This window comes from Homarus americanus, unplaced genomic scaffold, assembly GCF_018991925.1.
Source record: "Homarus americanus isolate GMGI-L3 unplaced genomic scaffold, GMGI_Hamer_2.0 scaffold25467, whole genome shotgun sequence".
Lineage (NCBI taxonomy): Eukaryota > Metazoa > Arthropoda > Malacostraca > Decapoda > Nephropidae > Homarus > Homarus americanus.
Window position 1 is genome coordinate 8,280,313 of NW_024732867.1, and position 16,596 is coordinate 8,296,908.

The 16,596-nt window shown below is 47.2% G+C and overlaps 1 protein-coding gene across 5 annotated transcripts in view; it reads right to left on the minus strand.

Annotated features, from left to right (window-relative positions):
• LOC121869191 (chloride channel protein 2-like) overlaps window positions 1-16,596 on the minus strand; it is a 136,901-nt gene that overhangs the window by 84,086 nt on the left and 36,219 nt on the right. For all 5 annotated transcript variants that reach the window (XM_042370423.1, XM_042370422.1, XM_042370425.1 and 2 more), the window contains exons 3-4: window positions 11,767-11,940; window positions 9,944-10,072 (exon numbers count right to left, since the gene is read on the minus strand). In XM_042370423.1, the coding sequence (XP_042226357.1) occupies window positions 9,944-10,072; window positions 11,767-11,940 (303 nt within the window). The remainder of the gene's footprint in view (window positions 1-9,943; window positions 10,073-11,766; window positions 11,941-16,596) is intronic.

A 16,596-nucleotide genomic window follows, 5' to 3' on the forward strand; every position in this document is an offset into this window, starting at 1 on the left:
ATGTAGTCTTACAGTCATCTGTTGATGTAAGTCTTAGCTTCATGGATGTAGATCTAGCTTAATGTAAGTCTACAGCTTCATCTGTTGATGTAAGTCTTACAGCTTCATCTGTTGATGTGTCTTACAGCTTCATCTGTTGATGTAGTCTTACAGCTCATCTGTTGATACAGTCATCTTTGATGTAAGTCTTACAGCTTCATCTGTTGATGTAAGTCTTACAGCTTCATCTGATGTAGTCTTACAGCTTCATCTGTTGATGTAGTCTTACAGCTTCATCTGATGTAAGTCTTACAGCTTACATGATGTGTCTTACAGCTTCCTGTTGATGTAAGTCTTACAGCCTCATCTGTTGATGTAAGCTTACAGTCATCTGTTGATGTAAGTCTTACAGCTTCATCTGTTGATGTAAGTCTTACAGCTTATCAGATGTAAGACTTACAGCTTCATTTGGTAAGACTACAGTTTCATCTGTAAGTCTTAAAGCAAATCTTACTCTGTTGAAAAACCCCGCTCTTAAACCAGCCGCAGTATCATCTTCGTCTTCTTGAGGTGCGCTGATGACCAAGGACCTTCTGTCACCAATACAATCCTCTGTTAAATGATCCTGTGAATTAAAGGATTCGGCCAACACCTTAAATGGGTCTGCATCTATCAACGCCAGAGATCTCCACAGGTTTTATTTGCCTAGTCCATAAATAAAGGTTAAGTCGTCTTGTCCTGATAAGGCATGGAAGTATGGCAGCAGGGAAGCACTTGCCCTCTACCACCGAAGTATTTATCTAGTGAATAAATGTAAATTGGTTTGCTTGTTCTCACCCATAGCAGAGTAGTAAATGCACAAAAATTATAACATCAATATCATTGACTATGCGCTTTGCCTCCAGGCAGCTACCAAACAGGGAGGTACTACCGCCTGGGAAGATATTGAAGCATAATGTGTTGTCTAATGGTAGACCCTGCTGCCATATGTACCAAGTCCCAGGTTCCTGATCTGTCTTTCTCACCTCATTTACACACAATTGCAGGGTCTCAATTGTTTCTCTTACTATTGACAACACAACATACTATACATATAGCATTTGTCACTATTGATTAGTATTTTTCTTTTCTTTATTATCATTATTACAGTGTTGTTATTATTATTATTATTATTATTTTATTTTACTTTATAAATTTACTATGAATTATGATATAAAATTTTTCGCCCCTTAGTCCCGATGTGGGTCAATGACCTGTGCCTGGGGTAATCCTTCAAAAAAAAAAAAATTATCAGCTTCTCCGTGGGTATTACTTAATGCTGGAACTTGTTGAAAGCCTATGTTTCTCACTATCATATCTTGGTTTGATCAGTCAAACTCCAGCAAGGAATAGAGGAGAGATATTCAGATGGTCAGACTAGTGAGAAGGATCACATTAATGCTGCTTTATTTTCTTCAGCCAAAACGAAATCCCGGAATGCAAGAGAAGACTATGTATATTATACATCTTTCTAATGTTTAGTTTTCTTGCCTTTTCCTGTTGTACGGCGGCTTTTAACCTTAGGTGTGATCGTAGGTATCACCGTAGAACTGTTTACTGGAGGGATACCTAACAGTAGTCTTGGCAAGTTCCTCCTGGCCAAGTGTGGATAACACATTGTATACATCACAACAGCCGGTATTGTTTTGACAGGAAGGTTAACCGAGCTTATCACATTTGTGGCTTCCATTAACACTTTCCCAAGTGTCGACTTGTTTCCACTTTGCAAACTGCTGTTGTTATCAAACAGCGAAGGGAAAATGTTTGTTCCCACATGTTCCCCAACTAGTCCTGTTGATTAATTTCATCAAGGGATATTACTTGAGAAATTCTTTGGAGAAGGTTTATTTCCGGTCCAGCTTAGTTTTACAATGGCTTAACAGAGAGCTTGTTCTCATCTCTATCCAGCTTGTTTTACGCGGGAGATCGTTTTGTTTCACGAGTAGCAGGTACAGTATGCCCGATGAAATGCAAATAAGGTTTTCTGGAGCAGGCAACGACCTTGAATGGATTCGGCATCTTTGCTGCAGCTGTACTTGGTGACCTCGTTGTACCATCTTTATAATCTTTGTGGACACGTGATGGTTCTGTCTCATGATAGCATGTTGTTACCTTTTAAGTTTAACAATGTTTTCAGTTTTCCTGTTGTTATTGGTTTTGTGAATAACTATGTCCTCTGGGCTTTTGGTTTCAAAGTAATCCATAAATATTATATAAATTTGGTGATTAAAATCATAACAATGGAAATATATTCGACATAACGTTAAACGCTCGATAGGGTCACTTAATATACATTCCTCTGTAAATTTCCCAGTGTTGGTCGCCTCAGCTGTGTAAAATGGCACCATCCTTTGACAGCAAGAATGGTCCATTAATTGGGTCCCCAAAAGAGACCCTTGGCTCCTCGGGTAATTGGTCTTATAAGTTTCAGGTCAAAGATCAAAGACTGTGGAGCAGGGCTGTTTGTCTCTGGAGGTGATATATCAACAAATCGGCAATGGATTTTGATTAAATTTGGAGCAGTTGGTTGTCGGCCTAGGGTGTGTATGTATCATCTTGAAGAGCACGTCAAGGGTTACAGTCAGTGTTGTGAGGTGGACGAGGAGGTGTTGTGGTGACGAGGACGTGTATGGATGGTGGTCAACATTGTGTTCGTTTCGGTTGATCACTGCCATGCCACCTGCACACCTTGACTGTGAGTCACCCGGCCACCTTGACTGTGAGTTACCTGCGGTCACCTTGACTGTGAGTTACCCAGGCCACCTTGACTGTGAGTTACCTGCGGCCACCTTGACTGTGAGTTACCTGCGGCCACCTTGACTGTGAGTCACCTGCGGCCACCTTGACTGTGAGTCACCTGCGGCCACCTTGATAATGTAAACTAAATACAAAATATACCACAGACATAAGCGAAGACTACCTTTGAAGACCTCGCCAGCCACTACACTGTGGAAATTGGATATTATTACAGTCTCACTCCCAATTGGGTTTGATCAATTTTGGGCTCACCAGATGTTATATCTCGTCAAATACAACAACTTTCTCTAATACCACTTCCGTTGCCAATGGATAATAACCGAGATGGTAAATTCACGTAAATCTGTTTTCTACTGGTCCGCTGGGTCTGAGTATACACTGAACCTTCACAAAAAATAAACACGTAAAATTACACAACGATGCTTCAAACAAAGTTGCTTTCATTGGTAGCAGGTATCAAAATAAGTACTTTCTGTTTAATATAGCGGGGGATCTAGCAAGTTTGGTAATTGTTATCGCCGCTGGCTTCAACTACAGTGCTGGCGTTGCCTTACCCGAACAAACATTCAATCTATCAGCCTAGGACCACGTGCGCCCCCCCCGCGACCTGCACAAACAAGATGCCCTGATTCTGCTGAGTGTATGGTTTAAAGGGTGTGATCTCCCATGACGCAGATCGCCTTCTATGCTGTGAGGACCAGCCACCAGGCCTCTGGGAAACACCGATTCTGGCCGAGTTTTTGTGCTGGAACAATTTACACAGTACTATTGTCCCTGAACACCATACTGGTTCGCATTGGCCCGCACTTGTAAGTACAGCCAAAGTGATGACATACCCTCAGTACTGAAATATTGTGGACTAATTATGCCTACTCGTTTCTGCCTTATCTGGAGAAATAAGACAATGCGGAATGAAATGAAACTAAGATTAATAGAATTATGAACTTTGTATCATGTCACTATGTTTATATAATCTATTAAGATGAAATCTGTGAGACTAACTAATTACGTATCAAATAGATCACCATGTAATACTAATGAACGCCTTGTTCTCTGCAGGTTTTGACCACATCAATAAATATTGAATGCGTCAAAAGACGGTTTCAATCATTCCTCTGACTTGCCCGTCACCTGAACGTCCTTAACTAAGGCGTTTACAGTAATGTTAGGTTGGCTTCTTTGGTTGGTTAGGTCATTTCCGACGGGAATGAAGGCCAAATTCGAATGAGTCATACCAAATACCATAAGAAACACCTAGATATCTGGTCAAAAACCAATTGGTAGGGAAACTGCAATTTTAGCGAGTATTTTAGACAAATAAAGGGTATATTTAGTGCCACATATCCCTTGAGATGTAAAATACTTTTTTTCGGACATGGCATGGTACACTGCTGTCCATAATAGCCTAAAAGTTATAACTGGTTTTTATATTTTTGCCTTCGGATGACTTTTGTCTTTGTATATCTTCGATTCATTCTTTATGAAATGTTTGGAATACTGTATAACACTGAGTGTGTATCGAAACATCAATAACCATATTTTTCCTTTAAATAACCTAAACAGTATATGTTTTGTATTGTGACATAACTGATCAATAAATTTGCCAGATACCCCTTCAATCCCACCACGAGATTTGACAACATGACACACTGCTTCTCCTAATTTACTTTGTAAAGAAATGAGCTGAAAAAATTATTTTGGATTTAAAATTATTTCAGATTAATTACATGTATTGGCAGTACTTAATATAAATAGGGCGATGGAGATGTATAAATATGGATAATTATATGAATAATCAACACGTAACAACTTATTGATCATGTTTTAACGGTACTTACCACGTGCAAATATACATATAGGATAAAATGAAGAAGAAAAGGAAAGACAGAAAGATATTCAAAGCGCCACTGGTTTCCAATATCCAGTGCAACCCAATGGGCGCCCAGTTACGCTCTGACTTCCTTTTCACAGCCGATCAAATTCAAGTTGAGCGGGGCGGAAACCCAGTACACTGTTTGATAGCATTGATTTTGGATCTATTTTCGCGGAGTATTGCAAGATTGTCGAGTAAGAGACAGTGGTGAAGGGCGTGTGCTAGAGTGAGAAGTCCCCTCTGTGGAAAGGAACTAGTGCAAAGTTGAAACGTAATGTCATGTCCCAACAGTCCGGATTCTTGCACCGTGTCAAGCTCGGCTGTACAGCATCCAGGGTATAACTGAAAGACGTGTGAGGATTATCTTGGCCAAGGGGTAAGCAGCGCACAAACGCTAATATAAGGAAAATGAGCGCCGAGTTATATACAGTACTGTATACTGTATAGGACTTCTTCACTTTGAATTTCCATTTTCCATGTTTATAATTCGTTAGTGTACTCTTCATTGTTATGTCTGATTTCCATGTCTATTTTTGTTAATGCATCTAAGGTTTTTCACTTTTTTCAATCACGGGTTCAGATTCAGTTTTCCTTCCTAAGAGTTTGGACCAAGAAAGTATACGTGATCACCAGCATACTGTAATTATCAATATATTGTGTACAGGGCCCCATTAAAACTATATTTTGGGGGCTTTTTACGGTCCCTTTAATAAAACATTTTAGTGGTAACGATAAACAAATGGACAGACCTTTTTATTGACTAAGGCTTTTATAAATATAAATGCTAATACCTGTATACACTTTTGTAAGCTAAGGGTTGATAAGGTTTATATAGCCTTTTATAGTATATAATTATAAATCAATAAAAGGGTCTGCCATTAGGGACGCTCAATAAACCTTTTTATCTTTTTACTTTATCTGAGGACCACTACATAGTTGAGGACCCTGCCTGTGCTTTCCAGGAGGACCTCGCCAGCCTGTGAGAGGACCTCGCCAGCCTGTAGGACTGCCAGCCTGTGAGGACCTCGCCAGCCTGTAGACCTGCCTGTAGGACCTCGGCCAGAGGACCTCGCCAGCCTGTGAGACCTTAATGTGAGGACCTCGCCAGCCTGTAGGGACCTGCCAGCCTGTGAGGACCTCGCCAGCCTGTGAGGACCTCGCCAGCCTGTGAGACCCTGCCAGCCTGTGGGGACCTGCCAGCTCTGAGGACCTGCCAGCCTGTAAGGACCTCTGCCAGCCTGTGAGGACCTGCCAGCTCTGAGGACCTCGCCAGCCTGTGAGGACCTCTGCCAGCTCAGGAGGACCTCGCAGCCTGAGAGGACCTGCCAGCCTGTGAGGACCTCCGCCAGCCTGTGGGACCTCGCCAGCCTGTGAGGACCCCAGCCCAGGAGACCCGCCAGCCTGGAGGACCTCGCCAGCCTGTGAGGACCTCGCCAGCCTAGAGGACCTGCCAGCCTGTGAGGACCTCGGCCAGCCTGTGAGGACCTCGCCAGCCTGTGAGGACCTGCCAGCCTGTGAGGACCTCGCCAGCCTGTGAGGACCTCGCCAGCCTGTGAGGACCTCTGCCAGCCTGTATGACCTCGCCAGCCATTGAGGACCTGCCAGGGCCTGAGAGGACCGCCAGCCTGTAGGACCTTGCCAGAGGACCAGCCTGGTGCCAGCCTGCAGACCTCGCCAGCCTGTGAGGACCTGGCCGGTGAGACCTGTCAGCTCTCGAGGACCTCGCCAGCCTGTAGGGACCTCGCCAGCCTGTGAGGACTCCCCAGCCTGTGAGGACCTCGCCAGCTGAGGACCTCGCAGCCCCCAGAGGAACCCGCCAGCCTGTGAGGACCTGCCAGCTCAGGAGGACCTCGCCAGCCTGTGAGGACCTCGCCAGCTCTGAGGACCTCGCCAGCCTGTGAGGACCTCGCCAGCCTGTAGGACCTGCTGCTGCTCAGGAGACCTGCCAGCTCTGGAGGACCTCGCCAGCCTGTGAGACCCTGCCAGCCTGTGAGGACCTCGCCAGCCTGTGAGACCTCGCCAGCCTGTAAGGACCTTGCCAGCCTGTGAGGACCCTGCCAGCTGGTGGGGGACCTCGCCAGCCTGTGGGGACCTCGCCAGCCTGTGGGAGGACCTGCCTGTGAGACCCTGCCAGCCTGTGAGACCTCGCCAGCCTGTGAGGACCTCTCCAGTGTGAGGACCTCGCCAGCTCAAGGAGAACTCAGCCAGTGAGGACCTGCCAGCTCAGGGACCTCAGCCTGTGAGGACCCCGCCAGCCTGTGAGGACCTCGAACCTGTGAGGGACCTCGCCAGCCTGAGAGACCTCGCCAGCCTGTGAGATCCGCCACTCAGAACTCGCCCCTGGAGGACCCCGCCAGCCTGTGAGGACCTCGGCCTGTGGGAGACGCTGGCTCAGAGGACCTCCTGCGCCTGTGAGGACTCGCAGGAGCTCAGCCTGTGAGGACCTGCCAGCCTGAGACTCGCCAGCTCAGGAGACCTGCCCCTGGAGGGACCTCGCCAGCCCAGGAGACCTCGCCAGCCTGTGAGACCTCGCCAGCCTGTGAGGACCTCGCAGCCTGTGAGGACCTCGCCAGCCTGTGAGACCTCGCCAGCCTGAGGACCTCGCCAGCCTGTGAGGACCTGCCAGCCTGTGAGGACCCTGCCAGCTCAGGAGACCTCGCCAGCCTGGAGGACCCTGCCAGCCTGTGAGGACCTGCCAGCCTGTGAGGACCTCGCCAGCCTGTGAGGACCCCGCCAGCCTGTGAGACCTCGCCAGCCTGGTGACCTGCCAGCCTGTGAGGACCTCGCCATCCGGAGGACCTCTGCCAGCCTGTGAGGACCTCGCAGCCAGTGAGAGGACCTCGCCAGCCAGGAGACCCGCCAGCCTGTGGAGGACCCGCCTGTGAGACCTGCCAGCCTGTGAGGACCTCGCCAGCCTGTGAGGACTCTTCGCCAGCCTGTGAGGACCTGCCAGCCTATGAGGACCTCGCCAGCCTGTGAGACCTCGCCAGCCTGTGGACTCCCAGCCGAGGACTTCAGCCAGCCTGTGAGGACCTCGCCAGTGGGGAGGGACTCGCGCCTGTATCTCAGCCTGTGGAGACCCTGCCAGCTCAGGAGACCTCCAGCCTGTGAGGACCTCGCCAGCCTGTGGGAGGTGAGGACTCTGAGGGACTCAGCTCAGACTCAGCTCGAGGACCTCAGCTCAGAGACCTCAGGAGACCTCGCCAGCCTGTGAGGACCTTGCCAGCCTGTGAGGACCTCGCCAGCCTGTGAGGACCCCGCCAGCCAGGGCGGACCTTCGCCAGCCTGTGAGGACCTCGCCAGCCTGTGGGTGACCTCGCCAGCCTGTGAGACCTGCCAGCCTGGTGAGACCTCTGCCAGCCTGTGAGGACCTGCCAGCCTGTGAGGACCTCGCCTGGCAAGGACCTCGTTGTGCCTGTGAGATCTCGCCAGCCTGTAAGGACCCCGCCAGCCTGTGAGACCTGCCAGCCTGTGAGACCTTGCCAGCCTGTGATCTGCCAGCCTGTGGAGGACCCTGCCAGCCCGTGAGGACCTCGCCAGCCTGTGAGGACCTCTGCCAGCTCAGGAGGACCTCTGCCAGCCTGTGAGACCCTGCCAGCCAGAGGACTCCTGCCAGCCTGTGGAGACCCCGCCAGCCTGTGAGGACCCGCCAGCCTATAAGGACCCGCCAGCCATTGAGACCCCGCCAGCCTGTGAGGACCTGCCAGCCTGTGAGGACCTCGCCAGCCTGTGAGGACCCCTGCTGCCCAGGCGGACCCGCCAGCATGTGGCGACCCGCCAGCCTGTGAGGACCCTGCCAGCCTGTGGGTGACCTCGCCAGCCTGTGAGGACCTGCCAGCCTGGGGTGACCTGCCAGCCTGTGAGGACCCTGCCAGCTCTGTAAGTGACCTGCCAGCCTGTGAGGACTCGCCAGCTCAGGAGGACCTCAGCTTGTGAGGACTCGCTAGCCCAGGAGGACCTCGCCAGCCTGTGAGGACCCCTGCCAGCCTATAAAGACCTCAGCCAGCCTGTGAGGATCCTGCCAGCCTGTGGAGGATTCGCTAGCCCAGGAGGACCTCGCCAGCCTGTGAAGACCTCGCCCAGCCTGTGGTGACCTGCCAGCCTGTGAGATCTGCCAGCCTGTGAGACCTCGCCAGCCTTGTGAGGACCTCTGCCAGCCTGTAAGGACCTCGCCAGTCTGTTAGACCTCGCCAGCCTGTGAGGACCTTGCTAGCTCAGGAGGTGACCTGCCAGCCTGTAAGGACCTTCGCCAGCTCAGAGGACCTCGCCAGCCTGTGGGCGACCTCGCCAGCCTGTGAGGACCTTCGCCAGCCTGTTGAGGACCTCGCCAGCCTGTGAGGACCTCGCCAGCCTGTGAGGACCTCGCCAGCCTGTGAGGACCTCGCCAGCCTGTGAGGACCTCGCCAGCCTGTGAGGACCTCGCCAGCCTGTGAGGACCTCGCCAGCCTGTGAGGACCTCGCCAGCCTGTGAGGACCTCGCCAGCCTGTGAGGACCTCGCCAGCCTGTGAGGACCTCGCCAGCCTGTGAGGACCTCGCCAGCCTGTGAGGACCTCGCCAGCCTGTGAGGACCTCGCCAGCCTGTGAGGACCTCGCCAGCCTGTGAGGACCTCGCCAGCCTGTGAGGACCTCCTCTGACAGCACTACTTGGTAACCAACACTATACCTCCAGGCGGTAATAATCTTATTTTCTCTACCATTATAATTGACTACACTGCGGCTAACACTCTCATTCTATTTCAATGCAAAATAAAAATCTGAATATTACAAAAATGATTCAACTTTTGATAAGCGTCAATCTAACACCATCAACCATAACCATTTTTAAATTATGTGCTCGGGAACTTAACAATCAATATGTCGATATCGGTGACACGAATTTCAATATTTTATTTTATAGATTTTTATGTTGTTATTCAGATTATGAAAGAATACAGTATATAAAAAGTGTTTGAAGGAATATTCAAAGCATTTGATAGTTAACTGTTGACACCCAAGTAATTATGAGAGGGTTGGGTGAGGGGACGCACGCGAGGGCAGTAGAGGAGTGACATATGAATGGAGGGGAAGGAGAAGTTCTGAGGCAGTTGACAGCTGTGAGGGGCAGGTGAGAGGCAGTGAGAGACGAACAAGAGCAGCAAGAATAACATATAAAAGGCAGCCAGAGGCATTGAGAAGCACACAAGAGCAGTGGAGAGGCAGGTGAGAGGTAGGAGAAGACAAACATTGAGTGAGAGGGAGGTAAGAAGCAATGAGAGCCCGTGAGAGGCAGGTAAAGAACTGTGAGAGACACTAACCGACTGCTTGTGGCGCCAGGATGTGGACGAACCCGGCAGAGAACAGGATGAGGCAGATCGGGAGCGAGACCCAAGCCAGGTACTGTAACGCCGTGTGACTCGCCAGGTCCCGGTACAGCCAGATCCTCGCTGTAACACAAGAGAACGCTGTTAATGGTGGTCCCGGTACAGCCAGATCCTCGCTGTAACACAAGAGAACGCTGTTAATGGTGGTCCCGGTACAGCCAGATCCTCGCTGTAACACAAGAGAACGCCGTTAATGGTGGTCCCGGTACAGCCAGATCCTCGCTGTAACACAAGAGAACGCCGTTAATGGTGGTCCCGGTACAGCCAGATCCTCGCTGTAAAACAAGAGAACGCTGTTAATGGTGGACCCAGTACAGCCAGATCCTCGCTGTAAAACAAGAGAACGCTGTTAATGGTGGACCCAGTACAGCCAGATCCTCGCTGTAACACTTCGATACAGTTCAGTAACCAATGGAAAGTTTGAGATGGATCAAGTTGAGTATATAGTCGTCTGATAGCATGAAGATTACGTAATCCAGTTTATTTCACCTGATGATTAATTCAAACACCTGGTTGAGGTAGGTTAGGTTAGGTTAGGTTAGGTTAGGTTAGGTTAGGTTAGGTTAAGGGCCATTCAAAAATAACGTAACGCAGAGGGGGGTAGGGGGGTATCAAGCCAGGTGTTACGGTGTGTTACAGGGGGATGGAGGGTGTCATAAGAAGTGTTATGTAACAGTAGAAAAATAAAATAAAGCTTTAATAATACAGATGTAATTAGTGAAATTCTTTAATACTAAAAGTGTGCTAAGAATTACAGAGGAAATATATGTACTGAGGTCTTTCTATCCCTTGTCAAGTGTATCCATATTCTTTTGTTTTTCTTCAAATACTGTAAAGGTAAAAGCGATCAATACAACTTTACAATGAACGTGACTCATTATCATTCCCATCATTGTAACACTTATTCGTACGATGGAAATTCGCACAAAATTTATAAAAATTTGTACCTCTGTGAATTTTAGGGATCTTGCCCGGCTGTTGGTGTGATCTGGGGCAGTGTTGTGAGTCCGGGAGGAGGGGGGGGAGGGTGTTACAGGAGGTGTTACAGGGGAGGGTGTTACAGGGGGATATAAATATGGGTGGAAAAAAGCGTTACGTAATTTTTTGAATGGCCCACCTTAACGTTAGTGTGTTTGATCAGTTGAATAAGCAGGGTGCCAAATTTTCATGTGATCCAAATGGTCTGCTAAGTCTGTTGGTAGTGATGTTCACGGTTATCCTACAAGAAAAACTCCCAAGGTCTGTTAATCCTAGAGATACATGCTGAACAAATAATATCACGAACCCTGTGCACGATAACATCTTAAATTTATACTTTTTTGAGTCGTGTATTTACGTTGCAGTAGAGTTGGTTGTTATGCTTATATATTGGATTATAAGTTCACTTAAATCCTTATATAGAGAATTACAAGTGTATTTAAACCTCTTCATTGTTACCTAAAATAGTTTTCAATCTTTTGTTCGGCGACATGGCCATCCTAGAGAAAAATGTCCCAAGTTACGTTTGATTTGGTATTGTAACTGATTGTTTGAGTAGTAGCAACTATGATACACGACTGTTCTGGAGAAAAAAAAAAGATCCCTAGGTGGCGACACGTACAAGGTAGTTGGCCTCCGGGATAGAGTTCAAAGAGGTATATTTGGTGACTGGTAGATTCGTGCCAGAACCTCCGTCACCCCGCCGCGCCGACACAACAACATGTGTACCTTTATTGAGCACACAAATAACATACATACAAATAGACGTACACAGGTACCTTTGTTGCACATGGCAATGCCGTAGTCCATGATGAAGGATATGATGGCCATGACGACGCCCAGCACCGCCAAGAAGACCCAATCTTCGCCCACCCTGGCGAACGTCGCCTGCCACACCGTCCCTAGCACCCGTAAGCACTTAGTGGCTACCTTCCCGCGGTACGGCCGTAGACCTGAAGTGGAAGAGGGTTAGTACTTGGGGTAAGCCAGAGTACATCATTACGTACTAAAGAGAAATGTAAAAAAGGTGATATGCACTGTACAGCATTGTATATGTGGCGCAGGATAGCAAAATAAACATAGATCATTAAACACAAAACTTACAAATAAAAACATGAGGCAAAATGTGTTTGAAGGAGTAAGTCCAGACGCTCCCTCACCTAGACTATGTATGAAATGCCAACCCAAGTGGAGTACAATTGATGTCGTGAATTGTAAAATATGAGCACTGCCATCCTCAGGTCTAGTTCAGTGAGGGTTCATCATCTCGTTTGGTGCAGATTGTGTGAAAATCATCTGTCAACTTTGTGTAAGACTTTAGCCATAAATCTTCGTCAATACTTGGGAACTATCTAAAAACCATCCACATATCACAGTAAACTACTACTATTTTGCTGTCACTTGGAATCGAGTATGACGATCATCCAGCTATGATACAATGATATTAGTTATATAGGATGTCACCTAGGTTGGTGAGTTTTGAGGTGACTAAAGAGACCGATATGGGACCGGCAGCGTCGTACACGTTCGTTGCACATGTGGAGGGCTCCATCTACTGCGGGAGGGACGGTGACAGCGTCTTTCCGGCGTTGGCGCTTGTCTGCCTAGTTATGCATTAGGGCTAACTCGAAAGTATTGACACCTTGTGTGGTGCTCCTCCAAGCGTTACGATGTGGAGTAATCGACTCCCAGGTGAGGGGTTCGATTTGGCACTTTTCAGGTTTGTCTTAAGACTATCCTTATAACTTTTCAAATGTCTGTTAGGTGAGTGTAAATTAGCTGCTTTGGCAGTCTACTGTCGTCCATGCAGGTAACATGGCCAGTCCAACGTAATTGTTCATGAATAATGGTAGCCTCGATACTCCTACAGTTGGTGCCATCAAGAATACTGGCATTTGTTCTCCTGTCTTCCCAGCGAACTCGGAGGATGGAACGTAGACTACGGTGGTGAAAGTTTTCAAGTGCCTTGAGGTGCCTCCTGTGTGTGACCCATGTCTCACTGCCATATAGCAGGGTGGGGAGGACCACTGCTTGATATAAGTGCAGCTTTGAAGTTAATTTCAGCTCCCTACAGCTGACGACACGATTTCGGAGTCTGCCAAAGGCTTGAGATGCACATCTGATCCGATGCTGAATCTCTTCATCGATGACTGAGGTGGTGGACAGGTGGGAGCCGAGATACCGAAAGTGGGCAACATTAGAGAGGGTAGTACCGTTAAGCTGGATGGATGGTGGAGGTGTGTCTGAACCAGGGGCAGGTAGAAAGAAAATCTGAGTTTTACGTACATTCACCTCAAGGCCGAAGTGTGCATACGCGTCTGCGTAGGTGTTCAGGATCTCCTGTAGGTCGTGTTCGGTGTGAGCAACAAGGGTGAGGTCGTCTGCATACTGAAGTTCAGTAATGAAAGCTGCCGGCACCTTTGTTCTTTCCTGGAGTCGTCTTATGTTGAAAAGACCCTTCACCCGGTACTCGATGTTCACCCCGCTGGCTAAATTGGCACTGACACGAGTAAGGAAGGCAGCCAAGAAGATGGAAAAGCGAGTTGGTGTCACTACACACCCTTGTTTAACCCCTGTTTGGACGGGAAAGAACTCTGAATTTGTGAACCTCTCTACTTTACGTGATGTTATGTACAGTCTCGTTCAAGATTCTTCGAACATTGCTGGAGACAGCAGACAATTCAAGGCCGTTTGTTTACTATAGTACGTAGCATAATATATTACGAAACAACAAAGCCCAACCATTAAATTAAGCAACGGGGAACTAAGTAACCAATCACCGATCACTTTTACATTTATTCATAATTTTTACTACGTACTATAGTAAACAAACGGCCTTGAGATGCCAGCTGTCTCCAGCAGTGTTCGAAGAATCTTGAACGAGTCTGTACCTTCAATGCCATGTAAACATAACAATATTATACACACACCTTGGCTAATGCGTTTATGGCTCATCTTGAGGTTAATGCTTTGAGGATTTTCCATCAGATTTAAAGAAAAAAATATTAATTTATTGTCGCTTCGTTGATGAATTTTTTGGGGGCGGTTACTGTAGATCGGAGAAGCAAATTCCAATTTTTATAGTATCTTATCTTCCATCATCATAATATAAAGTTTGCTGTTGAACAAGAGTCAAATAAGCAATTACCATTCCTTGATATTTTGGTAAGTCATTCAAATAACTCTTTTGTTACATTGGTTTACAGAAAACCCACTTTTACTGGTCTAATGACAAAATTTTCCTCTTTTCTTCCTATTCAATATTGAAGAAAATTAATATTAACGCTGGTGACTAGAGCCTTCCGAATACACGTTATGTCCCGACTACTTTTCAGCCTTTACTTTGAATTTCAGATTCTTAAAAAAAAAAAAAAAAACACTTATCTAATGGTTTCACAAACAAATTTCTTGAATTTTATACAGTTAACGCGTTAAATAAACCTTTACTGCCAAAACAAAAAGACGCCATGATAAAACGAGTTTCCTTGCTTTTACCATTAACATTCGCAGGTAAACAAAGCTTTTCTTTAAGGAACCAATTGAGTCGACTAATCAGAGAATTTTACCCTCATGTAACCAAATCGTAAATAATCCAGGCTTTTCCAGGCTTAAAGATGTGGTGCCTAAAAAACGTATTTTGTGGCATATAAGTACGAGTGTCATCGCTGTAATACGATGTATGTTGGCAAAGCAAAACGCCAACTTGGCTCCCTTCACACGAGCGTGTTTTCACATTGCGTGAAAACACTTGCGGTTTAGAAATACTGTACAGAGTTCAATGGGACCCTTCACACGGGCGTGAGCAGGAAAAGTTGATGCTGCGTGCGCAGTCACAGCATGCATTTACTGCCAACCCTTGGCTTGAAAAAATAAGCGAGCGTGAAGAAATGTTCATGTAGCTATGGCTCCCTTCACACAAGAGTGTTTTCACGCGTCTCAGTTGTGGTTCATCTTTGGAGGGGCAAAAGTCGAGGTTTTCACGTGGCGGGAAAACACGTTCGTGTGAACGGCTGACAAAATTATACCTGCCCGATCAAACGTGTTTTAGTGAAAGAACCCTCATGTGAAGAGAGCCTTAAGGCCCGCTGTTTTGAACATCTGGGTAGGTCAATTAGGACAGACAGGCAGTTTATCATTCTATCACTCAGTGCTATTCGTCAACACACTCTTAGCCAGACCACCCAACAAAACTAGTCAGTATCAGTTATTATTTAATTAATTTACACACCCCAAGGGGCAACAAGTCAAGTCACAAGACCATGCGGTCAGACACCAATACAGTGGTACTCGTGTCTCGCAGGACACGCTATGACTTGTGATATGGAAACAATGATAGGAGTTAAGGACAAGGGAGTTAGCATCCACCAAAGCGTGGGTAGCGTACAGTCACCCAAAAAAGTCCTGTCGCGAACCACGAACCCAGAGATTCAGACTCGTAAACCCGAAGCAGTAGACACTGATACATTATTCTGTCCATAAATGCTTCGGATTCAAGAGTCTGAATCTTGGGGTTCATGGTTCGTGACAGGACTTTTTTGGGTGACTGTACATGAATTAAATCTAAATTATTATGAATAAGTAGGTGGTGACATATAGTGGTTAGTGACTCCCTGTGGCAGGAGGTCCCTGACAGTGGGACAGCCAAGGCTATAGTGTTGAAGGGTGTTAGTGTTAGGACAGTTACAGAGTTTACAGGAAGAGAAGTGCAGGTCATCCCCGCATCAGATACTTGCCTGTATCCTAACCTAATACGAGCCGAGACATCATTATGTCTGCAGACCTTAAGTCCACGTCGACGATACTTGTGTGGATAATGAAAATTATCATAGTGTTGGATGGATATACTCTCAACCCGTTCACTATCCCTGCGATGGATTGTAGGGAGATGAGCAGCTGAACGTATTTTCTTTCGGTAGCGGAGGAGGGAGGGTGTGGCCCCAGCAGCAGGAAGGACGAGTCCACAAGCATTCTTCGCGAGACGGTCAACAGTGTCACTGTTTGTTATTCCAACATGAGATGGAACCCACAAAAAATGTATGTTAAGAGAATTATCATGGACTAAAGCTAACAGACGTAACAACTGTTGAATTAAAGGGAGGCATAAAGGCTTAGAGGAGGAGAGGGCCTGGGGGGCAGATTGAGACTCACTAATGATTATACCGTTCAATCTCATCTGAAGGAGGAGATCACCTGCATCCAGGAGTCCCTGTACAGTAATTCACTGTTGGTTGAGGTCGACCAGTTGGGAGTCTAGGGCCGACCCAGCCTCCCGCCGGTGGGTCCACATCCAGTGAGAAGAGAGCACACTCCGCACTCCCGTCTGTCTGTAGGACCGTCGGTGTACGGCGGGGACTGAGGTAGACTGCCTGGTGACCACAGTCATTCTCAGTTAACACCTCACGGAATACAAACATGGAGCTCTGCATGGCAGTGTCTGTTACTGCACCAGTTGAAACCCTCACTCTGAGAGGTCAACCATTGTGTTTTAACGTTGGGCTCCTTTGTGTGTGTCATATATTTAAATTTCCTTAATGTTTGTTTTTATCACACGTGGTTTTGGTGACTTAAATTCATGTTCATTCAATCACTATTTTGAGTTTAATTGACTA